The sequence below is a fragment of the Salmo salar genome, chromosome ssa11 (assembly GCF_905237065.1).
Source record: "Salmo salar chromosome ssa11, Ssal_v3.1, whole genome shotgun sequence".
Lineage (NCBI taxonomy): Eukaryota > Metazoa > Chordata > Actinopteri > Salmoniformes > Salmonidae > Salmo > Salmo salar.
Window position 1 is genome coordinate 87403821 of NC_059452.1, and position 27497 is coordinate 87431317.

Genomic DNA, 27497 nt, shown 5'->3' on the forward strand with positions numbered 1-27497 from the left:
GTTCTGTGCGTGATTTCCTGCAAGACAGGAATGTCAGTGTTCTGCCATGGCCAGCGAAGAGCCCGGATCTCAATCCTATTGAGCACGTCTGGGACCTGTTGGATCGGAGGGAGAGGGCTAGGGCCATTCCCACCAGAAATGTCCGGGAACTTGCAGGTGCCTTTGTGGAAGAGCGGGGTAACATCTCACAGAAAGAACTGGCAAATCTGGTGCAGTCCATGAGGAGGAGATGTACTGCAGTACTTAATGCAGCTGGTGGCCACACCAGATACTGACTGTTACTTTTGATTTTGACCCCCCCCCCTTTGTTCAGGGACACATTATTCAATTTCTGTGGAACTTGTTAAGTTTATGTCTCAGTTGAATCTTATGTTCATACAAATATTTACACATGTTAAGTTTGCTGAGTTTATATTATAGAGATCAGTCCTTTCAGGAGCCCAGATCATTTGTAAATCCCATCATTGGATGGTTTGGTAGCTGGGTTTCCCCAAGGGCCCCTATAGGCCAACATAGCTGACCTAAATTGTAAATATAGGAAAATAAGTTGCCTGGCAATGTTATCTTTCAAATCGTGGAATGTTCTCAAACCATTACTGTCCATAATATCAACAAGGGTATGGATTCCACATTTGGACCAATGGGGGATGCAAATGGCTGCCCTCCAGATCGCAAGGCATTATTGTGAAATATGAGAGTATGGGCATGTCATTTTGATTCCAAAATGTTTTCCTCAGATTTTGCACCAAATAGAAGTTGTGTGAGCAATAATAGGACCAAAGCGTAGTTTACATTGTCTAAGGGCTGTATCAGTAAAGACCACCTCTTCCAGGACAATAGGAGACACAATTTTTATCTTTATACTCAGCCAGGGGGCAGCAGACTCATGTCTAAACCAATTTAGGATGGGACAAAATGCTAGTGCCTGTAAATACAATTGAAAGATTGGTCATCTTTCCCCCTTTGCAAGTTTGTTAAGTGGGAAATACGTAGGAGGGCTATCCCTACCAAACTTTAAACTGTATTTCCACTAGCAAAAGCAGCACCATTTTCAGCCGTGGGTATTTGAAATTCAAACCTAATTTGGACACTACTATAGTGGCCGACTTACTCTTAATTAATTAGCAATACTGTAATTCTAGGATAGTAATGGATGTACAGAAATAGTAACAGATCATTTCCTTTGAGAGACATGACAAGGTCACACACCGCTGATAGCACCACAGCCCACTGGTGTGGACAATTTATTGTCAGGTTGGGTTTTTTTCTCACACTTTTTCTTAAAAAAAAAGTAAAATAAATAATACAAAAAAAGCCTAAAAATCATGAATGTTATAAAAAAGAAAGCTGAAGAATGAAAAATATATATTTTTAAAACTAACAATGTATCCAAAACACACTAGACTGGGCTATAGAGCATGCAGATGCCAGGGTTGTGTTTGGGGGGTAGAAGCTGTGGGCCACAGCTTGAGGCCAGGATGTCAGAGAGGGGCCATGGAGGATGCGGGTGTGGGGCAAGGATAGGATTAGCCTATGTTATAAAGGGGAGTGGTAAGGGAACTGGGCTGAGGGTGTGGAGCTGGCATCAGGGTACACTGCGGGCGCTGCTCTCTGGTTCAGGGGCATCAGGACGGCGGTCCATATGAGGAGATGTGTACTGGAAGTTACAGCACACGTAGAGGGGGAAGGACAGGAGCCGACTGTCCAGGTTCATCACCACATACTCCTGGTAGGAAGAAAATAAAAAAAGAGAGAATAAGAAATAGGGGGAGCACAGAACGTAAGATACAGCAATAGTTATATGGTCCGATTCAGGCAATACTATATAGTGATGTGTTCATTTCAAGAGGGGAGGAAAGTTTCAGAACATGTGGGTTATGTGTGGTCTGACTGACCAATAGACATTAAAACCAGTAGATAGTGATAGCGCTGACGTCATTCCACGGTTTCCTACGGAAAACTCCTGATGGCGTAATGAAGCCGGAAGTATTCAAAATGCGCCATATTGCTGAATGAGGTTGAATGGCATGGCCATGTAGTTTTCATCATGCCTGAGAGTCAACCTTAATGTCTACGGAGCCTACTACATTTGTCATGCAATGGATCACTATTTAATTAAATATCTCTATTTGCAGCAAACTTTAAAATAATTCACAGGGAGAATCGAACTTGATCATAATAAACCAATTTTAGAGCCCAAAACGACAGTTCTGATGATCGTAATTTCCAAAAGCTTTCTAGAGCAGACCAGGGCTTTTGGCACCGCTGAGTTGCTATGCAGCGGTGCCAACCAGCAGAGCTTGTGCAGTAGCCAACCGGCAGAGCTTGTGACTTCATGCTCCAGACTGGATACTGGGGGCCTGGACTGACCTGGTCTTTCTCCAGGGTGAGTAGCTGGTAACCAGTGGATCGACTACACACCAGCTTACCACTGTTATCAAAGGAGGCCAGGCGTAACCTGAACAGAGAGAGGGAGAAACATTGAGTGCGATGTGAGGGGCTAGTCAGGCCTGGTAGAACACAGGTAAATCAAATGGCAGTTATACAGAACATAATTATATCATTACTACTCCACACACAACACACAATGCAATGCCAACATTTGAAATCTGTAGCTATGTGTGTTGTGCTGACCACAACCTAGGTCGTGTTTGCAGATTGGAACACTAACCTGTATGCTAGATGCCTCCGAGGCTGCAGACTCACAGCTCCCCCACATGGCTGGCTCAGTGTATTCCTCTTGAACACTATGAAGCGGTTGGTGTAGGTCACCAGCAGGTCAAAGCCAAAGTTGAAGCCTGTCCAACGCCAACAGTACTGAGAATATAAAGTTAAAACATTCTCTTTTGTGATGTTTTGTTTGAAGTTCTTATGGTGTGATTGATGTCCTTATTCCACAGAGACTAATAGTGTGACTCACATCACCATCTTTGGTCAGTTTCCTACCACATCGCATGCTACCTGACTGAAACTCCTCCTTGTTGGCATCCTGTGGGCTACAGACACAACAAGCCTTACTATACAAGCGGAAAGATATTTTCAGTCACTGAAAATCACAGAATGAATGTTGTCATGGAGTGATGTTGCTGGTTTGGAGCTCCAGTTCTCACCCATTGTCATTGTCGTGCTCCGTCCGTAGCATGGCAAACCACTGGCTCTTGTACACGGAGGTCAGCCAATCTGGTATGAGGAGTTTTACAGAGGAAATAAAAATGACTACTAAAACTGTCACAAGTGAATGTGAAACATAAATCACTATCCAAATCACCACCCTTACCGGGTGGGAGAATGTTGTCTCTCTCCAGGATGCGTGCGGAAGCCAAGTCATTGATGATGTATTGAAGGCGCACATGTCTGAAGACAGGAGTAAAAGGGGCGCCGTCCTCTGCTTTTAAGAAGGGCTCCTCCTCTCCCATCTCTGCAACAGCATGCACATAAGAGCCATTAGAAAAGACTGGTCAGTCAGTTTCTGTGTATATTCTACAGCCTTGTGTTCAGATAGGTGTGTAGCTAGCTGTGGACATGCCCTGTGGAACAGAACATACCAGTTCTGCGTTTGCAAAGCCAGGCGTCGGCATCAGCCAGCAGCTGCTTGATGGGACCGTCCCAGGATGGATTGAGCTGCAGGAACATCCACTGAGGAGAGAGAGTTACAAAGAGAGGGTATGAATGAGAGAGAAGGGATGGAGGAGGGGGAGATAAATCAACAATCTACAAAAACAGCCTTTGGAAACAGTCTCAAAGGCTACAGTAGTACCTTTTTCAGAGCGGTGTAGACGTCCATCTCCACCTGCATGACGAATAGGTCAGACGACTGGATCAGCAGTTCGATCACATCCACTCTGCAAATACAGCACAGAAACACACACTGCTTACTGACACCAACACTGACCACACAACACTTAAGACTATTATGAGTATGTATAAGTCCTATGGAAAAATAGGAAAACATTGAAGATACACACCCCAGCTCCTTCATGAGGTCAACATTCTGATGGGTCATGAGGTTATTGAGGAGCCATTCCAGACACCTGCAGGAGACACACAACCATATGCATGTGGAGTGATAAGAACAAGATCAAATGTGTATTATTCGATTAACTAATATTATTCAATAGGAATGTAATGATGGGGCTTACTTCTTCATGACAGAGTCAAGGCCGTAGATGCTGGCAGAGGAGTAGTAGACACACACAGTCTTGGCACCAACGTTCTCCTTCATGGTCTCACCACACTGCTGGATCAGACCATCCTGCAAAGACACACCGGGCATGGCATATTATCGCCTTTGATCATCTATTCTCGTTCAGTAAATTACATTCCAGCAAGTTCAACTTCCAACTCACACATATCACTATCATCTCAACATTCCATGTAAAGATCCTGTAGTGTGATATGATGATAATCTACTGACCAGTTGGAGCATACAAGCTGCTGCTAGGATACTGACGACACTGCTGGGCTTGATCAGAACATCATCCCGGTACAGAGATCCAAACACTACCTGCAGAGCTACACACACACAAACACACGGAGAAAATCAAGATAAATGTGTATAGTAACTGTAAAAAAGGAGTTCAGTGACATAAACAAAGAAATGTGTAGTGTTTTATTCCTGGCAGTGACTGAAGTCCTCACCCTCTGTGTCGATGTTCTGGTCTGGGATCTCTAACGGTATGACCATCATGTTGGACTCCTTCCAGGAGCCACTGAACATGCTGGAGAAATACCCTGACTACATAAATAAGAACATGAAGGCGGGGGATGGGGGGGTCACAGGCATTGCAGATCATTTTTATTTAACCTTTATTTAACTAGGCAAGTCAGTTAAGAACAAATTCTTATTTACAATGACGGCCTAATAAAGTGTGTAGTGTACACAGAACAAAGCACTAACCTGGCACAGGTACACTTTGTGCAGGTTCCACTCCTGCCCCAGGGCACAGATGCGGATGTCACTGTTCTCCCCGTTCAGGAACAAGGTCTGATAGATGTACTTAGATGTGCTTTTCAGCTTCTTCCTGTTACAGTTCCAAAACAAACCAGAACAATGCAGGCCAAGGTTAGAAACAGGCTGGCCATATGAAAGACATGAAAGATGTGTGAATACCTCACCTGTAAGTGCGTTTGTCTCTTACTCCGGCCTGCTGTGTCTGTTGGTTTATGAAATTGTGTGTATTTCCAGTGTGATGTGTGTGACTCTTCTCACCTCCGTGGTGTGTCCAATAAGGCATCTTCCTCATCAGGCTCACTGTCGCAGTCACAGTGTGCAGTCCGTTTCCTCTTTCTGCATTCACATCCATGCTTGCCACTGGCACATGTAGTCTCAACTGCTTCCTCAGGATCCTGGGACGAGGCCTGTAACCGGCTGCCCTGGGTGCCCATCTCTCCCCTGCACACTACACACAAAACAAAATCCTCTGCAACATGAAATGGATGGATCTATTGTAATTTATATGAACTTCATTATGCAGGGGTATACAATAGCAGGTCACTTTTGTTGTTGAGTAACCATTTCTGAAAGTTATTATTTAGGTTCAGACCTGGAACACTCTTGCCTAACAGTTGTTCATACATGTCAAAAGCATGAATTCTGAACACACGTCCTGTCCTCAGGTCTGACAACAATAACCTAACAACCTCAGGCACTGTGTTCAGCTAACCTATCATTACATTGTTGTGGTTGCAACAGTTGCTGTGGTAGATAGCTAGAAAGCTACCTAAACTAGCCAGCTACCCACACAACAACTAGTAGCAACCCATAGCTTGTGCCCGGGTAGATAATGAATGCAAAAGCTTGCTAATGTTTTATACTACAGAAACGTACCTGATGTATCTACAACGCACAAGGCTAACTCGTCGGCTAGCAAATTGTGTTGTCAATTAGGTGGTCTAGTTTGCTAGCCAGATCAATTGTGACAAGTTACTAGAAGTAAACAAGCCTATCAGCTATGTTGCGTTTAAAAGTATTGAACAAAGACAAGAAGATATTACGGCGATAACGCTAATCGGGCCAAATACGATCTACCAATAGCTAGAGCATCATGATGAATGTTTCAAAGGATATCTCAAGAACACATTCCAAGTTGTCTTTCAATTTTTCATGCAACAATGCAGATTAGAGTCCACAGGCTAGCTAGGTCCATGTCTTCTAGCGTGCTAACTAGAATGTGCTTCTGCGCATTATTGCCATCTACTGTAATAGTGGCGATATGCCAACGTGGGCAGGCTACCTGATAACTACAGTAGGAATGTTTGCATTGGAGGATTGTTAAACCAGCTGTATAGATCTTTGAAAATGTGTAGGTGACCACTCCCAGAAACAATCCAACGAGGGGATACGATTATCTGGCCCGGTTACCCCAGTGGGTAGTTGGCACTGGGTGAAAAGTGATTGCATTTGTTTTGGAACCGGGCAATTTTTTTTTTTTATCTCTCAGGCATAATCCAGGTGCCCGTTCAAACCCCACGGCGAAATCGGCACACAAAAAAAACGAGTGACATAGTTTTGGGCTAGGCTAGATTAAGCACGTGGAGTAATGAATAGGATGATGTGTTTTCACATGCAAAAGTGATAGTTTTTTTTGATAAAAACGCTATATCTGCCTTTCCAATGAAAACTAGTTTGAAAAATTCAAACATATTTTATGTTAAAGAGACGTTTCTGAACGATGCACTATGCTGCTTTGTTGACAATATGACCGAGCGGTGCAGATTACTGTTCGATTTGAGAAGGGCGCTCCTCCATCACCGTTTTTGCCCGTTCACTGTCCATCGTTGCGGACAAAAACCGGGGCACGGAGTCTTCACTACTTAACACAGCCACAAAGTCTTATTAACCCCGCCTAGTTCTACAATTGATGTTGTTAAAATCTTATTTTAAACCTAACCACACTGCTAATGTATCTTAAACTAAGACCAAAAGCACATTTTGTTTTCATACATTTTTATGATATAGCCCATTTTGACATTGTGGCTGTGCTATATAGTGGAAACCGGTGCACCACGGCTCAGGTTAAAATACTTCCTCCTTATTTCAGGAGCTAAATATGTTTTTCCTAACTAAAGATCCTTGGGACGTCCCTACCCTAAACCTTAACCGTAAACCAACCTAAGGTCGATGTCCGCGCCCCCGCGGAAATTGAAATAACATAAAATATCAATTTAAAATAGAGATCTGTTTTTTTGCATTGGTTGTATCTCAATCCACCGCATCGCTGGACATTTTTAAAGACTTCTACTTAACTGACTTGCCTAGTTAAATAAAGGTTAAATAAAATAAAATACAAATCGAAATATGTTGCACTTCAGCATTGCCAGGCGTGTGCAAAGCTGTCATCAAGGCAAATGGTGGCTACTTTGAAGAATCTCAAATATAAAACACTTTTTTGATTACTACATGATTTAATAGTGTGTTATTTAATAGTGAAGACATCAAAACTATTATTCTACAATGTAGAAAATAGTCACCAAAAAATAAGAAAAACACTTGAATGAGTAGGTTTAGCAAACTTTTGACTGGTACTGTAAATCTATATATATATATATATATATAACTATATATATATATATATATATATACTTTCAGTTTTGTACAGCAGCTTCATGCCTTCTACATTAGGTTATTCTCATCCCAACCGCTGGGGGCATACCATTTCCGGATTCCAACTAGGAGTAGTTTGTCTCGTGGAAAAAACAACCAATAGACGCTGAGCACTGTTTCAGGTTCCCTGTCGATTTTCCAGACAACCTTCCTTAGGCTAGTACACGGACTGTGACACGTACCCAACTGTTTACGTGTGTTGAATAACTCATTGGGGTAGGGACAAGGAGGGGAATTGTACTATTGGGGTGACATCCCTGTCCACATAGTATATATATTTTTGTTGTTGTTGCATAACAGAGTTGGAAGCATGGAGGCAGGGGCGTGCGACAATGCTAATGCAGGTATGTAACAAGGGACAGCATTGTTGTTGTTTTGTAACCATTGATCAGCTCTGCTTTCAGTAAATTGTTACAGGGTTTATAGTAGTCAGCATATCCGAACCGCTTGCTTTCAAGCTGCGCTAGGGTCGGACAGCATTCTTGCTTACCTCCTCACGCCATTTGCACACACTGTGTATAGACCTAATTTTTTTAATTTTGTGTTATTGACTGTAAGCTTGTTTATTCCATGTGTAACTCTGTTATTGTTTGTGTCGCACTGCTTTGCTTTATCTTGGCCAGTTCACAGTTGTAAATGAGAACTTTGTTCTCAACTACCTTACCTGGTTAAATAAAGGTGAAATAAAAAACACACCACGGAGCCTGCTTGGAAAAGGAAAAACGTACCTCAATCCAGGGATGAGAAATGCGTTGTACTCCGAATTGTCCCATTATCCCAACTGTTACACCAATAAAATTGAACAACTATTCGTTTTTAAGTAAACTGCCGTTTTCCTCCTCATGCTAACTAACAGTGGCAACAGCAGCCATTTACATTTTAGTCATTTAGCAGACGCTCTTATCCAGAGCGACTTACAGTAGTGAATGCATACATTTCATTTAATGCAGTTTTTTTGTGTGTGTACTGGCCCCCCGTGGGAATCGAACCCCCAACCCTGGCGTTACAAACACCATGCTCTACCAACTGAGCCACAGGGAACCACAGCAGCCAGAATGGCAAATTGTGTTGAATATATATATATATATTGTGTGTGTATATGTGTGTGTATATTTCTGTCAATTTTTTTTATTGCAACAATCATAACAATATTACACATCAATACAGGGATATTCCTGTGAATGCAAAAAATAATAGAACACCAGGTGAAGCCCCTCCCATGATAAAATAAAATACGAATAATCCAGGACATCATTTGATTGGCTGACACTGCCATTCAAAATGGCTGCTGTGGCTTCTGCTGCCTAGCATGAGGACTAAAATGCCCAGTCGTTCAATCTTCTCAGTTTAGCAGTTAGGATAATGGGACAATTTGTGGTATAACGCATTTTTTATTTTGTGGATTGAGGTACGTTTTCCCGAACCATATCTCGCGCCAGCTCCACAGTGTCTTAATATACACAGGCATATGCTTTCCGACCCTAGTGCAGCTGTAAGTAAGCAGGTTGGATCTGCTGACTAGGTTTATAAAAACGTGAGACTAATAGATACATTGGTTATCGTGAGATGCATTGCATCACCGTGATTAAATTGCAATATACACATCATATAATCAGGAACAACTAGTTCCTTACGAATTATAGTACACTGTGGCATAAATACTGCACACATACCCATGGCATTCTTGTGAACAGTTGGGTTAAGGTGTTTCTCTGAAGTGTGAATTGGTATGCATATTTTCCCGTTCTCTCTTAGGTGCTCCTTTCATTGAGCAGTCCTCAGGACAGGGAGACTTGTCTGGGAGCAGTGATGAGGGGGAAGGCACCATGGACAAGGAGACAGTACCAGCAGCAGAGAGGGCAGTGGAGACTGAGAGCATGATGAAACGGCTGTTTGGGTTTGAGAAGGAGGACCTGTCCTCCTGGCATCGCTTGGTGTCTCTCCTAAACCGCCCCACTGACCCTGCTTCTCTGGGCATTTTCCGCTTCCTGTTTGGTGAGCTCTGTCATCTCCACTAAGATTAGTTACCCTTGGTGAAAATGGCTGCAGGGTCTGGCATTTTCATTTGTGCCTGAGAATTGAATTAATCGCATTGAGAAGTTGAGTTTCATATGCAAGTCAAATCATCTGCTGGTGGTCAGGTGAGTGTAGTCTTGTGCAATCTCTCTTGTTGTTCTCATCTTCTGTGTGTCTTCCCCTGTCTCTGTCCCCCAGGCACGATAATGGCTATAGACATTACACAGGAGCGAGGCCTTAGCCACCTGGACTACAAGTACCTGGATGGGGCTCCCGTGTGCCGCTTCCCTCTCTTCAGCTTCCTGCAGCCACTGCCTCTCGATTATATGTACCTGGTCTATGTGGTGATGCTCTTTGGTAGGTCAAGTTCTGAGTCAGTGATTGGAACAGCTGCTGTATGTTGTCCCCTTTGTGTGAGTTTATGTGATAGTGTTGATATGCTTTGATCTTTTTAATGTGTGCTGAAAAGTGCCTTAGACCGAGTGGCACAGTGCACCTCAGTGCTAGAGGTGTCACTACAGACTCTGGTTTGATTCCAGGCTGTATCACAATCGGCCGTGATTGGGAGTCCCATAGGGCGGCGCACAACTGGCCCGGCGTCGTTAGGGTTTGGCCGGGGTAGGCCGTCGTTGTAAATAATAATTTGTTCTTAACTGACTTGCCTAGTTAAATAACATTTTTTGTCTCTCTTTATAGGTGCTGTGGGAATCATGATGGGCTGTTTCTACCGCCTCTCCTGTCTCATGTTCATATCCACCTACTGGTACATCTTCTTCTTGGACAAAACAGCATGGAACAACCACTCTTACCTCTACGGACTCATTGGCTTCCAGCTCACATTCATGGACGCCAACAGATACTGGTGAGTTGCAGAACTCTTATGAAACCGTTACTATAAATTTGTTAAACTTATATATTTGGTTGATTGAAGTTATTTGTATTTTTCTGTGTGTGTGTTTTTGCCTGAGTGTATGCATGCATTTATGTACATGCGGTATATTATTATTTTCAGGTCAATAGATGGATTACGTAATCCCCAAAAAAAGAATGCCCAAGTGCCACTTTGGAACTACACTCTTCTGAGGTTTCAGGTCTGTGCCAAATTCTTTCTATTGAGTTCATAGAAACTTTACTACTATATCAAGGATATCTGCCTTTTAACATGTGTATGAATAACTTTGAGGACACTACTATAATATGAATATCTTAATCTTTTTCCTTGGTAGATTTTCATAGTATACTTCATTGCTGGAATCAAGAAACTGGATGCAGACTGGGTAGAGGGATATTCCATGTCATACTTGGCACACCATTGGCTTTTTGACCCTTTCAGGTTAGTTGACATTTTAGTAATTTAGCAGCAAATTTTATCTAGAGCGACTTACAGCAGTGAGTGCATATTTTTTTATACTGGTGTCTCGTGGGAATCGAACCCACAACCCTGGTGTTGCAAGTGTCATGCTTAGGGCCAGGTGTTTTTTTATTTAATTTTTTTCTACCCAGCATTACCATCGTTTGACCTTAAAAGGCCAATATGGCAACTTGTCACACCACCTGTAAATTGTCACGTGTGCATTCATTGACCATCTAACATAATTATTAATTTGAGAAAATGTTGACTTTTTAATTAGCCTTTATTATTTGCTATAGAAATACATACAAACAAATGCTGAGGATATGGCTTTTCCAAGTGCCAACACTCAAGTAGACCATCCCAAAATGTGTGCATTCATTAACACACATGTAAAGAACGGAGGCGCAGAATGGTAAAAAACAAACAAAGCATCTCCATAATAACGGACGAATCCGACACAAGACTGATATGTTCTTCATATTTTCAAGGAGAACTGGGTGAAGACGTTCGTTATTCTAGCTAACATAGTATATTTACAGGCAGTGAACTATTCAAGTGTCAATATTATTCTGAGTAACTGCACTTTCACATGCACTTTGTAGCGCATCTCCAAACACTGCATTCTTAAGAGTTGGAGAAGTTGTTGGGTTATTTCTATAACTAATAAAAATAGGCTAGACATTTATGTTCTGAAAATAGTCAACATTTTCCCCTATCAAACCCATATGTTACGAACTGACGAATACATTGTGAACTGTGTTGATTGATGTTGGCTTGTTACTGCGTAAGGATGAGACTGTCGCTATATCCTCCACAACCTTTGATGGTAGAAGCATTCTTATAATTAAATGCTAAATTGCAGGTTTTGCAGAATATATTGTTGTCTGCAAAGAGTGCCCCAGCAGGGTATTGGCACTTTTTTTTTAAGCGATATTCTAATATGGAATTTTATATATTTTCTGGTTGGATTCATAGTCCCCTTTTAGCTGTACTAATTGCCCCACTTTTATAACCTCCGATCAGGGATTGAGTCTGTTGGAGAGTGTTACGCACGCCTCTTGGTGGAGGGAACGCAACACCCCGCTACAACTCAACTCCCCGTGGAGTGAAAGAGGTGTGTGATTGTAGGTGCGGGTAAGGATGACAGAATATTACCATTTACAGGGAATTTATTTCCTTAACATGGTAATGTGGGGAAAGGGTCTGGATGGAACCCAAAGCAAAGAAAGTAAAAGTTAGAGCCCCCTCTCCTACCCACTACGCATCTATTTTTAATGCCACCTGCCGCGCTAACCAAAATACAGGAGGTGGTCCGCCCAGGACTTACCTAGTGTGCATAGACGGAGTACATACTACGGGTATATGTATGCCCGCAGGCCTCTTGCCTAAGCACTCCCAAAGTGCCTTCCCATTCCCCCCTAGGAACAAATTAAACAGAATAATACAAACTTAAAGTGAACAATTTCAATAATCAAAAACACTGAGTCCTATTGGCACACACATGCCTCAGAAGTAGCGGCTACAAAATACTTTCAACAAAACTGTCTCTGAACAACAACCAACACAGGACATCCAATAAGCTCTCTTTCTCCTAAAAGGAATACTGGCTTTTTAAGCTGCAGAAGAAGTCGGTAATTGCAGACAGCTGTATCTCCTGACGAGAGTGCGGGGTCAGAGCGCCAATCTGCAATGGGGCCAACCAATCAGCTGATTGGGGGAATCCAGGAAGCCATTTCCTGAAATATACACAAACCCACAACACAGAAACTGGGGAACGTAACAGAGAGGATCAGTTTGAGCAAAGTGAGGTGTAGAATCACTGATCTACAAATAGTAGTCCCTACCAAATAGTAGGCTTTGTGCAATTAAGATTCATATGCCACTCTTCCCCTGGTTTAGTATGCACAACCAGACATTGAATGAATGATTGGAGATAATTTCCTAGGATGTTCTGCCTGCAGCAAACCTAGTGCATAATACTGGGGAAATACTGGTCAAAGAAAACCCTCACAAAAATGAACTAAAACACCTGGCCCTAGCCATGCTCTACTAACTGAGCAACACTGGACCATACTGATGGTATTTGTCAGACTTCAATACAAATGTATTGAAGGCCATGCGCCCTCATATTTTGGAACAGCTTATATAAAACTGCCCCATGTGGGATTGTATGGATTTCTTACCCTTTGCGTTTGTCCCACAGGATGATTCTGCCTAATGAAATGGTGAGTCTGCTGGTGGTCCATGGAGGTGGTCTTTGTCTGGACCTGTCTGCCGGCTATCTGCTGTTTTTTGATGCCACACGCCCTTTTGGCATTTTCTTTGTCAGCTACTTCCACTGCATGAACTCTCAACTCTTCAGCATCGGTGAGTCTTTTCAGTCATCATAATGAGAATATCAAAATTTACTGAATAACAGAAGCTACATAATTCAACACTATGTATATACAGTGGGGGGGAAAGTATTTGATTCCCTGCTGATTTTGTATGTTTGCCCACTTACAAAGAAATGATCAGTCTATAATTTTGATAGTAGGTTTATTTGAACAGTGAGAGACAGAATAACAACAAAAAAATCCAGCAAAACGCATGTCAAATGGTATAAAATGATTAGCATTTTAATGAGGGAAATAAGTATTTGACCCCCCTGCAAAACATGACTTAGTACTTAGTACAAAACCCTTGTTGGCAATCAGAGGTCAGACGTTTCTTGTAGTTGGCCACCAGGTTTGCACACATCTCAGGAGGGATTTTGTCCCACTCCTCTTTGCAGATCTTCTCCAAGTCATTAAGGTTTCGAGGCTGACGTTTGGCAACTCGAACCTTCAGCTCCCGCCACAGATTTTCTATAGGATTAAGGTCTGGAGACTGGCTATGCCACTCCAGGACCTTAATGTGCTTCTTCTTGAGCCACTCCTTTGTTGCATTGGCCGTGTGTTTTGGGTCATTGTCATGCTGGAATACCCATCCGTGACCCATTTTCAATGCCCTTCGTGAGGGAAGGAGGTTCTCACCCAAGATTTGACGGTACATGGCCCCGTCCATCGTCCCTTTGATGCGGTGAAGTTGTCCTGTCCCCTTAGCAGAAAAACACCCCCAGAGCATAATGTTTCCACCTCCATGTTTGATGGTGTTCTTGGGGTCATAGGCAGCATTCCTCCTCCTCCAAACACAGCGAGTTGAGTTAATGTCAAAGAGCTCCATTTTGGTCTCATCTGACCACAACACTTTCACCAGTTGTCCTCTGAGTCATTCAGATGTTCATTGGCAAACTTCAGACTGGCATGTATATGTATTCTTGAGCAGAGGGACCTTGCGGGCGCTGCAGAATTTCAGTTCTTCACGGCGTAGTGTGTTACCAATTGTTTTCTTGGTGACTATGGTCCCAGCTGCCTTGAGATCATTGACAAGATCCTCCCGTGTAGTTCTGGGCTGATTCCTCACCGTTCTCATGATCATTGCAACTCCACGAGGTGATCTTGCATGGAGCCCCAGGCCGAGGGATATTGACAGTTCTTTTGTGTTTCTTCCATTTGCGAATAATCGCACCAAATGTTGTCACCTTCTCACCAAGCTGCTTAGCGATGGTCTTGTAGCCCATTCCAGCCTTGTGTAGGTCTACAATCTTGTCCCTGACATCCTTGGAGAGCTCTTTTGTCTTGGCCATGGTGGAGAGTTTGGAATCTGATTGATTGCTTCTGTGGACAGGTGTCTTTTTAACAGGTAACAAGCTGAGATTAGGAGCACTCCCTTTAAGAGTGTGCTCCTAATCTCAGCTCGTTACCTGTATAAAAGACACCTGGGAGCCAGAAATCTTTCTGATTGAGAGGGGGTCAAATACTTATTTCCCTCATTAAAATGCAAATCAATTTATAACATTTCTGACATGCGTTTTTCTGGATTTTTTTGTTGTTATTCTGTCTCTCACTATTCAAATAAACCTACCATTAAAATTATAGACTGATCCTTTCTTTGTCAGTGGGCAAACGTACAAAATCAGCAAGGGATCAAATACTTTTTCCCCCCACTGTATAGTCTGTTGTACTCTGGGATGATGTCCCATTTTGGATAGTTGCTTGTAATTGTGGTGCAGGTAGCCTAGTGGTTCGAACATTGGGCCAGTAACCGAAAGGTTACTGGATCGAATCCCCAAGCTGACAAGGTAAAAATCCGTCGTTCTGCCCCTGAGCAAAGCAGTAAACCCACTGTTTCCCGGGCGCCGAAGACATGGATGTTGATTAAGGCAGCCCCCCGCACCTCTCTGTTTCAGAGGGGTTGGGTTAAATGTAGAAGACACATTTCAGTTGAATGCATTCAGTTGTACAACTGACTAGTGGGAGAGCAAGATTATGTTATAATACTTTTATTGCATCAAATGGTCGTTTTATGCAACAGAATATAGTATTTTGTTAATTATTGTGTGTGTGTTCTACTGAGGATGGGCCTCTGGAAGATAACACTGACAGGAGTTTTATGATGTATTTTGGGTGATAAAACCCAAAGAGCATTCCAGAGCATGAGTTAATGTTTCTGTTCTATACCGTACCAGGGAGAGATGGTTCCAGTTTGGAGTCAGAGGGCCAGACACTGGTCTATACAATGAAAACTGTTGACCCAGCAGATACTGTCTGCTATGTATTATAGGTATCTTTAATACAAATCTTAACCTTGTGACCCATTCTATATATCTGTTGTTCGTCATGTAGGTTGAAAGGGGTGTATATTGGCTATAAAATACCTTTAGTTCTTTTGCCTCGGGGCTCTCAACGAATCATCTGACTGTGAATCGTCGACCAGCCATCATTATCGTAGAGCACTCAGTCGATTCAGTTTGTTTTTTATTTTTTATTTTATTTGACCTTTATTTAACCAGGTAGGCAAGTTGAGAACAAGTTCTCATTTACAACTGCGACCTGGCCAAGATGAAGCAAAGCAGTGCAACACAAACAAAAACAGAGTTACACATGGAATAAACAAACATACAGTCAATAACGCAATAGGGGGAAAAAAGTCTATATACAGTGTGTGCAAATGAGGTGAGGTAAGATAAGGGAGGTAAGGAAATAAATAGGCCATAGTGGCAAAATAATTACAATTTAGCAATTAAACACTGGAGTGATAGATGTGCAGAAGATGAATGTGCAAGTAGTGTGACTGGGGTGCAAAGGAGCAAAAATAAATAACAGGATGAGGTAGTTGGATGGGCTATTTACAGATGGGCTATGTACAGGTGCAGTGATCTGTGAGCTGCTCTGACAGCTGGTGCTTAAAGCTAGTGAGGGAGAAATTAGTCTCCAGCTTCAGTGATTTTTGCAAATTCGTTCCAGTCATTGGCAGCAGAGAACTGGAAGGAAAGGCGGCCAAAGGAGGAATTGGCTTTGTGGGTGACCAGTGAAATATACCTGCTGGAGCGCGTGCTACGGGTGGGTGCTGCTATGGTGACCAGTGAGCTGAGATAAGGCGGGGCTTTACCTAGCAGAGACTTATCGATGACCTGGAGCCAGTGGGATTGGCGCCGAATATGAAGTGAGGGCCAGCCAACGAGATCATACAGGTCACAGTAGTGGGTAGTATATGGGGCTTTGGTGACAAAACAGCTGGCACTGTGATAGACTGCATCCAATTTGCTGAGTAGAGTGTTGGAGGCTATTTTGTAAATGTAAGTTGTAAATGAGAGTTTACAGTCTAACCAGACACCTAGGTATTTGTAGTTGTCCACATATTCTAAGTCAGAACCGTCCAGAGTAGTGATGCTGCATGGGCGGGCATGTGTGGACAGCGATCGGTTGAAGAGCATGCATTTAGTTTTACTTGCATTTAAGAGCAGTTGGAGGCCACGCAAGGAGTGTTGTATGGCATTGAAGCTCGTCTGGAGGTTAGTTAACACCGTGTCCAAAGAAGGGCCAGAAGTATACAGAATGGTGTCATCTGCATGGAGGTGGATCAGAGGATCACCAGCAGCAAGAGCGACATCATTGATGTATACAGAGAAGAGTCGGCCCGAGAATTGAACCCTGTGGCACCCCCATAGAGACTACCAGAGGTCCGGACAACAGGCCCTCCGATTTGACACACTGAACTCTGTCTGAGAAGTAGTTTGTGAACCAGGCGAGGCAATCATTTGAGAAACCAAGGCTGTTGAGTCTGCTGATAAGAATGTGGTGATTGACAGAGTCGAAAGCCTTGGCCAGGTCAATGAATACAGCTGCACAGTGTTGTCTCTTATGGATAGCGGTTATGATATCGTTTAGGACCTTGAGCGTGGCAGAGGTGCACCCATGACCAGCTCGGAAACAAGATTGCATAGCGAGAAGGTACGGTGGAATTCGAAATGGTCGGTGATCTGTTTGTTAACTTGGCTTTCGAAGACCTTAGTAAGGCAGGGTTGGATAGATATAGGTCTGTAGCAGTTTGGGTCTAGAGTGTCTTCCTCTTTGAAGAGTTGGATGACCGCGGAAGCTTTCCAATCTTTGGGGATCTCAGATGATACGAAAGAGAGGTTGAACAGGCTAGTAATAGGGGTTGCAACAATTTCGACTGGTAATTTTAGAAAGAGAGGGTCCAGATTGTCTAGCACTGCTGATTTGTAGGGGTCCAGATTTTGCAGCTCTTTCAGAACATCAGCTATCTGGATTTGGGTGAAGGAGAAATGGGGGAAGTTTGGGCAAGTTTCTGTGGGGGGTGCAGGGCTGTTGACCAGGGTAGGGGTGGCCAGGTGGAAAGCATGGCCAGCCGTAGAAAAATGCTTATTGAAATTCTCAGTTATTGTGGATTTATCAGTGGTGACAGTGTTTCCTAGCCTCAGTGCAGTGGGCAGCTGGAAGGAGGTGCTCTTATTCTCCATGGACTTTACAGTGTCCCAGAACTTTTTGGAGTTTGTGATGCAGGATGCAAATTTCTCTTTGAAAAACCTAGCCTTTGCTTTCCTAACTGCCTGTGTGTATTGGTTCCTAACTTCCCTGAAAAGTTGCATATCGCGGGGGCTATTTGATGCTAATGCCGTACGCCACAGGATGTTTTTGTGCAAGTCAAGGGCAGTCAGGTCTGAAGTGAACCACGGCTATATCTGTTCCTGGTTCTACATTTTTTTTTAATGGGGCATGCTTATTTAAGATTGTGAGGAAAGCACTTTTAAAGAATAACCAGGCATCTTCTACTGACGGGATGAGGTCAATATCCTTCCAGGATACCCGGGCCAGGTCGATTAGAAAGGCCTGTTCGCTGAAGTGTTTTAGGGAGCGTTTGACAGTGATGAGGATTCAGACACGGCTAGGACATCCGGGTTGGCAGAGTGTGCTAAAGCAGTGAATAAATGTGTGCGTTGTATTGACCTGCTCCCTTATTAATAAGTGATTTAAAGATTTTGTTTAAGTATAACTCTGACTTGTGTGATAAGTTTGTCTCTTCTCATTTGATAGTAAAGAAATCAACCACCACACTAGGTATCCCCCTTTCCTTTCCCATTATCATTAGAGGATTCCATTGATAAGGAAATAAGATACATTTTCACTTGTACTGAGGGCAACATAATGCATGCAGACTCCTGTGGCCCAGAGAGGATTTTCAAAGCAATCTTTTCTTTAATGATCCACTATTTAAGTTAATCTATAACCCCCTATTGATCACAAATGCTACTATTGTCCTATATTTTATCTCCAGGTATGTTTGCCTACACTATGCTGGCCACGAGTCCTCTCTTCTGCTACCCCGACTGGCCCAGGCACTTCTTTGCCCGCTTCCCAGAAATCCTCAGGCCTGTGCTGCCGCTCACGTCGCCTCCCCCACAGCCCAGCACCTCCTGTGTTTACCCAGTGACCCAGCACACATCTACGGGACTACAGGACTTGCCCCCTGCCGCAAAGACCTCCAAAACACGGTTTAAACACAAGCTGGCAACCCTGTTCACCATTCTGTACCTGGCTGAACAGTTATTCCTGCCTTACTCTCACTTCATCACACAGGTACTACTCCTGTAGAAATGGAAGATGAGTTTACGGTGACCAACTTCTTCTAGTCCTTTCCATGTATTGAATCAAGAAATCAGCAGCATTTGATTTGAATGCCTTGATTTAAATGTCAGTTGTGAGTCACTGGGTGTACGGCTGTCAGCTAACGTTATTTCCCAACACTACGGGTTACCAGAATAATTGCTCAATCAGTGTCAACACTGCTATCAGTCTGCAGTAAACAGTAGTGTAAACTAGCTTGAGTCAGCAGAACGGTGGGGGTTGCGGAGGGGTGTGGAAGGAGGCTTTGCATTAGTGAATACTGGTCCATACATCCTGCTGTCCTGATCTGGAATGCAGTTTTGTGACTGATTGGCAAAAAAAGTGATATAATACTGTAACATTTGATATTCCTTTAAAACATTTTTTTTTTTTTTACAAATATATATCTAGCTTTTTTCTTTTTGACCTAGGGCTATAACAACTGGACCAATGGCCTGTATGGGTACTCCTGGGATATGATGGTTCACTCCCGATCCCACCAGCATGTCAAGATCACCTACAAAGATGGAAAAACAGGAGATGTCGGATACCTCAACCCTGGGGTGAGCCATTGAACCATATTACAAATATAGAATCGGACTCATAGGAAGAGTTAGAAAGCACATGGAAAAAGGGAGGAACTTGGGGAGACATGGGGAATGTGACATTAAGGATAATAAGCTCAAGTCAATTTAATTTAACCATTCAACATCCCAACTAAACAATAAAAGCAGGTTGGGTTTCACTTTAAATTAACTACAGCATACAGAACTTCATAAGCCTACATACAGTAGGACATTAGCGATATGAACACGTCGGGAATAGAGGTTGTTCAGAAAACCGGACGTTGGGAATGGAGGTGGCTCGTAATGTTCATTAATTTACTTAAAATGTATCAAACCTTTAATAGAAAAAATGTATTGCATATTTACATCTTATAATAGAATTATTAACTTATCTGTGACATTATCTGGGAGAAGGAGGATCTGAGTACCTCATACTGCAAAACTTTTAAAGGTTTTATGACTGGTTCCATAAAAGTGAAGCAAAGTGGAAATGTTCTGAAATTGTTCTGTGGCGCACTTGTAGGTGTTCACTCAGAGTCGGCGGTGGAAGGACCATGGGGACATGCTGAAGCAGTACGCCACCTGCCTGAGCCGCCACCTGCCTCACTACAACATCTCTGATCCAGAGATCTACTTTGACATCTGGGTGTCCATCAATGAACGCTTCCAACAACGGTACTACATAGCCTTTTTGTGATCTTTTACATCCTCCACATACATAGAAATGTTATTCGCTGTACAGTTTGGTCTTGAATTCTCTCTTTCCATCCATTAGTATCTTTGACCCCCGTGTGAACATTGTGAAGGCAGACTGGTCACCATTCCGTCCAAATCCCTGGCTCATGCCTCTGCTGGTGGACCTCTCTCCCTGGAGGACCAAGTTCCAGGAGATCGAGGGCTCGTTGGACAACCAGACAGAGATAGTCTTCATCGCAGACTTCCCAGGTTTGGGGTCTCTCCCTCATTGTCTTCAATTGAGAATATTTAATATGGTGATCAGTGATTCATCATTCAAAGTCCATTTCAATCTAGCTCGTGTATGTGTTGGTTAATATTTCCTTTAGGTCTCCTTCTAGAGAACTATGTCAGTGAGGACCTGGGCAACACCAGTGTTCAGGTGCTGCAGGGCCAGCTGAATGTTGAGATAGTGGATGAGAAGAAGAACTACACGCTCCAACCTGGAGAGCAGAAGCAGGTATGATCCCGCTTCAGCCCACCTGCTTCAGCCCACCTGCTTCAGCCAGCCTGTAATGACACCCTTCACCTGGATGACAGCTGTGTACTGTAGTCATTATCATGGGCTGAAACTTACTGTTAAACATAAGGTTCACATTCCAGTTGCCACGGTGTGGCTAGGAGTACTCATTGTGTGTGTGTGTATGTGTGTGTGTGTGTGAGAGAGCAGCTTCCTGCTGGGGCCTACCATAAGGTGTACACAGTGTCTGAGGGGCCGTCCTGCTACATGTACATCTACGTCAACACCACAGAGGCAGCGCTACAGAGGAACTTCACTAAGCTGTTTGAACTGCAGGAGCGGGTCCGCAACGGAACAGGTCAGGTCTTAAATATACACACGGCAGGAATTAACACATACAACAGAAACTAACACACATGATGGAAGTGATGAGCTAACACAGCGTTTCGCCCCACAGAAACGGAACCCCTCCCTCCAGAGCTCCAGTCGCTCGTCACTGGAGAAAATGAGGGGTCAGAAGCGATGGATCCTGTCGTTCAGCTATTCCTACGGCGACAGCGGAGGATGAAAGAAGTAAAGAAGCGCAGAGAAGCCAATGTGTTCGAAAGGCTGAACCGGTTTACTGTGAAAAAGTACTACATGTTGCGTCGAGCGTGAGTGTTGTTTTCAGTGCAACTACCAAAACTCATGACAACCATGTGATTCCTCCAGCTTCCACATGTATCCTGCAGTGGCTTGGTTTAATGTAGACATTCACTTTGTAGGAGTAAATGTCATAGACTAAATATAAGGCACATGTGTTTGAGTGTATCATGCTCTCTGTGTTGTAGGTTCCTGATGACAGCCATTGCAATGCGTAACCTGGCGGTGGGCCTTCCTCCTCTGGAGCAGCTGACCAGGGAAGTGGCCTTCGCGAACATGAAGGAACCAGAGACGGAGGCCAGCCAGGACCTCAAGGATGAAGTCGGCCACGATGAGCTCTAGGCGTGTGTAAAATAATTTTACGTGAATGTGCTTGAATGACAGAAGGCGCTAGACTGTTACTACACTGGGTACACCAACCCAGTATCAAAGGATTTTTATTTGAACGGTTTTGAACATTTGGAAATGTGAAAGAGAAATTACTTTAATTGTTTGGGGGGAGGTGGGGTAAAGGCCGCATTGTATTTGAAAATATGTTTGAAATTATGCAGGGGCATGTTTCTGATTTATCTTATGACAGATCTTGCAGTTTAACTGAAAAAATACATTCCTAGGTTGTGCAAGATCACATTGTTCTTTTTGGTCTTATTTTGATATTGCCATAAGTATTATATTTGAAAATCCAACATGCACATTTTTGCAATCCCTGAGGTCATTTTTTTTTAGACTGACTCCAGTTGTGAAAAGTGGTGATCAACTTTATATGCTACAGGTAACTGCCAAAATAAAGGAAACACCATTTAAAAAGCCCCTAAGGTCGATGTCCGTGCCCCCGCTGAAATCTAATTAGCATAATAAAACAATCTCCATAAAAATTGTCGGTTTAAGCCAGAGATTTTTTGTTGTTGATTTGGATGTGTCTCAATCCACCGCATCCGCCTATGTAACACTTCTGCATCTGTGGTGAAAGGTGACAGCGCTAGAGCGGTGTTTGTCAGACCATGAGACATCCCAAAAATCTGTCTTCTCACACAAGAGTCTTGGAACTTCTGTCTAGCGTCCGAATAGTTTGGACTACAGACACTAATATGACCCCTCTGTGTAAAGGTGAGACTCTCACGAACACGTACATGTCGCTCACAAGACTCATCTGAAGGTCCCCCGGTACCAGTAGAAAAGAAATGGATGTGCAGTATATATGGAGACTGTTTAGTACGTCCCAAAAAATGTTTCCTGATGTTTCTTATATCTCAGATATAGGATAGACACTTCAGAACAAACTTCCTTTTAGAGTTTTATTTGGGGAAAGTTAGATTCACTACATGGAACGTTATTCATTGTGTTTGTATGGGCTAATAGCAGTAAGGCCAAATCAAAAAGCAAAATGTTCCTTTGTATGACTCTCTTATAGATTAATAGGGTGTTGGGCCACCACGAGCCACAACCGATTCAATTCACCTTGGCATAGATTCTACAAGCGTCTGGAACTCATGTTGGAGGGAGGTGACTCAATTCTTTGAGAAGTTGATGGTGGTGGAAAACAATGTCTCTGGCGCTGCTCCAGAATCTTCAACAAGTGTTCAATTGGGTTGAGATGGCCATGGAATATGGTTAACAAATTTCATGCTCATCAAACCAGTTGGTGACTGCTCGTGCCCTGTGGATGGGGGCATTGTCATCCATTCGGGGCATAGCCATGGTAACCAAAATAATGGCCTGCCCAGCATTTTTATACATGACGGGATGATATTTGCTTAATTAACTCAGGAACCACACCTGTGTGAAAGCACCTGTTTTCAATACACTTTGTATCCCTCATTAACTCAAGAGTTTCCGTTATTTTGGCTCTTACCCGTAGCTTTACTCTGAGGCCAAATTATGAACATTGTTACCATTTGCATTCCAAAATGCAGTTGGTACTTTTCAAATAAAGAGCCTGAACATGAAATAAATGGCACTCAGTGTTTGAACTTAAAAGCTCATGACCATGCATGTTTCAGATTTTGTAAACCTTAAAACATGGGGAAAATGTAAAAGTTATGAATATGTAGTCAACACAAATGCCAGGAAGTTTCACTCGTGATTTGAGAAAAAAAGAAACCATTATGGAAATGTCATGCTTTATTGCCGTCAGTCTTAATCATGATACTTTACAGAATACTGTGCTCTGCCTAAAGTGCTACAGTATCATTACTGGTAGGGTGTCATGGCACAAGATACATACTGTACAGGACATACATATACAAAGTAGATACAAAAAAAATAATTTTGCTGGATTTGTCAACACAGGCATGACTATCTCAGTTGAAGTGGACAGTTCTATACAAGTTTACTTTTCATTTAACAAATGGAAAATCCTCTACTTTAAAGCTAGAATCCTTAGTTATTACCAGGTGAAGTCACACATCAAAATGAAAATATACTCAAGCATGTTATTTTTACCTATAAAATGTGTGCTTTATTGTTTTCTTTGGCAACTGTGGTATAAGCGGCGTAAACACCTGTTCTGTACATTACCCTGGAAAAATGAACCTCGAAGGGACTGCATCATCCATTATGTCCAAGGTAATGTACTGAAAGTTGGCGTTTATCCCTTACATACATTGATTCTTGAAAAATACAACTTAAAAATGCCTAACAGCCGTACCCCATCAGAACCCAAAATATAAGCTTGTTTTAATCCAATGTTTGTAAATGTAAACAAACTATCCTCAAAACATAGTTAAAACGAATATTGATATCAAAGATGGTCAGTCCTTGCATCCATAGCTCCGTCTATGAATTTGAGAGTGGCAACATTTCTCCTGCCCCATCCCTCAGCTTTTACTGAAACGGATGCAGGATTACCACTGTTGTTTTAATAAAGGATTCTAGCTTTAAGTGTGTTAATGTTCACCCCGGTCTCAATTCAGAGACCACATCGGATAGAAATATCAAGGATGGCAGAGAATTCTAGTCAATAGAATGTCCAGACCATCCTCATGTCTTTTAGAGTATCTGTATTATTAGCCATCCATAATTGTCTAATGAATGACAAGCGCAAAGTAATGTTTGACCAACTAAGCTTGACTTACTACGAAAAAGCATCAACTGTGTATGAGGCTTATCAATTACACACACAGCATTACCATATGCGGAACACTACAGCATCACGAAGAGTTTAGATCTGTACGGCTTCAGTCATTTTAAATTGGATCAAAACTGACTGGCGTGTAAATGGCCTTGTAAGTTTACAGCAGCAATCCCAGTAGGTTTACAGCAACAGTCCCACATTCAAAAAGAGCAGTAATGAACCACATTGATCTTCTTTAAAATAAAAGGGACACACTCAAAGTTGAGATAAGGCAGACCAATATAAGACATCTTATTACACTGACAGTACAAGTTCAGCTTCCCTTTTTATATTTCAGCTTTCTAATCACCTGTTTGACGTGTTTGATCAGTTGCCCTTCATTAATTCATAGCTAATATATTAAGAGTTAAGTGTTTGACCTAGTGATGTTATTTCACCGTGTAAAACTTCTCAAGGTCTCACCTTAATTTGAGTGAAAGACCATTAGTAGGTGGATACAGCCTGTGGGTCCATGAGGCTGAATATATGCATATGCATTATCTTAAATGTTGTCATAACATCATGATAGTATTCATCTTTGAATAACAATCATTCAGAAAATGCATTTCTTTGAGGCGTTTCATCTAAAATATTATCAAGATATCCATTAACACAGAAACAAACCACAAAATATTATATCATAAACACAACTATTAGAATGTTTACAAAATTGAGACTCTTACAAGCTGTTCATTTCTTAATCTTCTCTTTCTGAGTTAGTAGTAAGTCCTCCAAGCTGGCATACAGTAACTCTACCTTGGTTGAAGGTCTGGGTAGAATATTCCATGTATCACTCCTTCTATGACAACATTTGAAAATGTATCTATGGGGAGAAAAAAAGCTAAGTAAAACTGATTTGTTCTATACAATATTACATTCCCGCTTCAAATGATTATTGTATTTACATGATACATTTGTATTCTAATGAGCTTCTATTTACATATTGTATTACCATTTTTTTTATATTCTTATTTGTCGCATTATTGAGGGGGAGCATTGTGTATCCTGTGCATATGACAAATAAACGTGACTTGATTAAATATGACAAAATAGATCTTTAATATTGCAACCATATTGATTGTATATTCATGACCAGCCTGAAGATGTGTAAAGGTATGTTACCGTGAGTGGACGGGAGCATGTAGGGGTCTCTATGGTACAGCATTGCTGGTTGGTGGGTCAGTTTACTAGAGAGGCCAGAGAGAAGGAGAAGTTTCACAAGTCTAATAAAGCCAATGTTCTGACAAAACTATTCAGAATAGTTAGCAATCTGAACTTGCATTTTGACATTATACTTTGTGGAGTTAGCCTACAACACATTACTACTATAAATCTAATCAACATAAAATCACTTAACGAACCTTGCTTCTTCAGATTCAGTTTCAAATGACCTTTAAAGAAAGAAAAAGTTTGGGGATATTATATAGAGGAACTATTTTCCTGCCCAGATGAGATGTTTTAAAAGTAGCCTCGCTTTTATAGGGCACATTGTATAAAAACTCACCCACAACTTTCTGTTTTTGTCAGTGAGGGAAAGTGGCGGATGTTGAGGAAATCCAGGAATATCTTTGGGAGAACTTCATTCTCCATAATTATAGCCTGTTGAATAACGGACACAAGAAAAACAAAAGCAAATGGAAGTCTGGGGAAAAAGGTCAAAGTGGTCCTATTGATACAAAAGATTGAGTGTGTGTGGATTCAGAATATCTAGTCAGTGTAGCCCTGTGGTTGTATTCTCATTACCTGTAGATAGAGTTCCAGACCATGTCTTCTCTGCTCCAGAACTTTGGGAATCCAGTTCCGTACATGCTTAGAGGGGATCTCAGGCGGCGTCATACTCTTCTTCAGCTGAAAGAAGCAAATATCAAATTGAGCATGGTCACAGGGCAATCTGTGGATGAGGGTATAGGAATCTTTCAAAGCCTAGCTCAAGCCGATTCCACTAATTATCACCCCACAAACCTAGACCAGCCTAACAATATCATTGACAATGATGGCTCAGGATGTTGCAGAGTACAATATATGTTTAGAAAGTAAAGTGGGCTCTGTTCTTGCACCAAGAATAGAAGTCAGTCTTTTGCATGGTCGTGACAGAAAATAGTCAATGGTACACAAAAACTCACTATTTTATGGAGATTATGAAATTCACTGTAGCGCTTCTTCACTGTATGCTGTCTGCCATTCATTAGCACGTCGATTTTAAAGACCTGGAGATGACAAAAGAACCACAGTCATTATTAGGAAATGTTAAATTAATGTGAATGTACAGGCTGAAAGATATGACAATGATTTGAACAAATTCCCATTTGACAGTCATAGCCATTTAAAACAATACACTAGTTGGACAAAACTGCTCTTTCGTGACTTTGTTATCAAAATGAAACAGTAGGGAGTTTCACACCCTGTCAGGGCTATCAGTCAAAATCTGTTTTAAAGGTCGCTGGTCAAAATTCCTAGAACGGATCACTCCCAACCGGGGTCTTCTCTACTCTCACTCTAGCCACGTCAAGTTTGCCTTGATAGTAGCTAACATTGCCCAAATTGAAGTAGCTAAGATACTCTTGATTTGTTTTTAAGCATGTGTTGCAAACCTGCAATGCTATGATTGTGGTTCTGCGGTTTTTGCACAGGCTTAACGTTACTGGCGCAGAGGACATTCAATATCTCTTACCGTGTACCCTTTCTCAATCGGATTGTCCTCTGAACGGAACGATGGAATGAAAATCCTGACGTTATGCATTTTGGAAAAACAACTCCAACACTAAATGCATGAAACCCTGAGATATATATGAACTTGCAAACACATAGGGAGGTTTTGGTAGCCAGCTAGCTAGCTAGTTACATTTCGTTGAAATGGGTTCTTCTTCTTGTTTTGACTGTAGCGTATGGAAGTGACACTGCTGCTCTCTACTTGGGTGGAGAGGTATTACGACCGCGAGCCTCATTAATCAATCAACCAACACAATTCGTATCTCAAATGAATCAACTGTGTGAAAACCAGCTACAATATATTTCGAGGGT

General features: G+C 42.2%; 3 protein-coding genes across 9 annotated transcripts; 1 reads left to right on the forward strand and 2 right to left on the reverse strand.

The window, feature by feature from the left end:
• Positions 1–1212: 1212 nt before the first annotated feature.
• Positions 1213–6354, reverse strand: LOC106563195 (germ cell-less protein-like 1). Of its 7 annotated transcripts, none has more exons than XM_045690011.1 (15): positions 6234–6354; positions 5116–5399; positions 4898–5021; positions 4639–4735; positions 4415–4512; positions 4140–4252; positions 3966–4031; positions 3758–3842; positions 3546–3636; positions 3278–3418; positions 3111–3180; positions 2921–2996; positions 2672–2817; positions 2317–2458; positions 1213–1726 (listed from the first exon to the last, which is right to left on the reverse strand). In XM_045690011.1, exons 2-15 carry the CDS (start codon positions 5301–5303, stop codon positions 1586–1588), a joined length of 1578 nt encoding a protein of 525 aa, XP_045545967.1. In that variant the 5' UTR covers positions 5304–5399; positions 6234–6354; the 3' UTR covers positions 1213–1585. The 7 variants fall into 7 exon arrangements, with proteins under 7 accessions (XP_045545967.1, XP_013983996.1, XP_013983994.1 ...); XM_014128521.2 differs by having other exon boundaries at positions 5210–5399; positions 6234–6350; XM_014128519.2 differs by lacking the exon at positions 6234–6354 and adding an exon at positions 5828–6216.
• A 1319-nt stretch (positions 6355–7673) lies between these two features.
• ggcx (gamma-glutamyl carboxylase) lies at positions 7674–22239 on the forward strand. Its single transcript, XM_014128514.2, has 15 exons — positions 7674–7947; positions 9359–9598; positions 9818–9976; positions 10316–10481; positions 10632–10710; positions 10846–10952; positions 13177–13340; positions 18633–18934; positions 19393–19524; positions 20051–20202; positions 20303–20472; positions 20592–20722; positions 20933–21080; positions 21180–21375; positions 21553–22239. Exons 1-15 carry the CDS (start codon positions 7914–7916, stop codon positions 21704–21706), a joined length of 2334 nt encoding a protein of 777 aa, XP_013983989.1. The 5' UTR covers positions 7674–7913; the 3' UTR covers positions 21707–22239.
• A 1228-nt stretch (positions 22240–23467) lies between these two features.
• On the reverse strand, positions 23468–27398 carry LOC106563194 (sorting nexin 24). Its single transcript, XM_014128515.2, has 7 exons — positions 27148–27398; positions 26600–26683; positions 26220–26324; positions 25981–26075; positions 25838–25867; positions 25599–25663; positions 23468–25299 (listed from the first exon to the last, which is right to left on the reverse strand). Exons 1-7 carry the CDS (start codon positions 27214–27216, stop codon positions 25229–25231), a joined length of 519 nt encoding a protein of 172 aa, XP_013983990.1. The 5' UTR covers positions 27217–27398; the 3' UTR covers positions 23468–25228.
• Between the last annotated feature and the right edge of the window lie 99 nt (positions 27399–27497).

Bases quoted from the DNA above. Each gene is read 5' to 3' on its own strand.
- LOC106563195 (XM_045690011.1), bottom strand. From the start codon at position 5,303: ATGGATGTGAATGCAGAAAGAGGAAACGGACTGCACACTGTGACTGCG. The intron at 3,843-3,965 runs GTGTGTATCTTC...CTGTATTTGCAG, and splicing joins GACCTCATGAAGGAGCTGGG to AGTGGATGTGATCGAACTGC. The intron at 3,637-3,757 runs GTACTACTGTAG...CTCTCTCCTCAG, and splicing joins TCTACACCGCTCTGAAAAAG to TGGATGTTCCTGCAGCTCAA.
- ggcx (XM_014128514.2), top strand. From the start codon at position 7,914: ATGGAGGCAGGGGCGTGCGACAATGCTAATGCAG. The intron at 9,599-9,817 runs GTGAGCTCTGTC...TCTGTCCCCCAG, and splicing joins CATTTTCCGCTTCCTGTTTG to GCACGATAATGGCTATAGAC. The intron at 20,473-20,591 runs GTTTGGGGTCTC...TATTTCCTTTAG, and splicing joins CTTCATCGCAGACTTCCCAG to GTCTCCTTCTAGAGAACTAT.
- LOC106563194 (XM_014128515.2), bottom strand. From the start codon at position 27,216: ATGCATAACGTCAGGATTTTCATTCCATCGTTCCGTTCAGAGGACAAT. The intron at 25,664-25,837 runs GTTCGTTAAGTG...TGGCCTCTCTAG, and splicing joins ACTGAATCTGAAGAAGCAAG to TAAACTGACCCACCAACCAG. The intron at 25,300-25,598 runs GTAACATACCTT...TTCTCCCCATAG, and splicing joins CATGCTCCCGTCCACTCACG to ATACATTTTCAAATGTTGTC.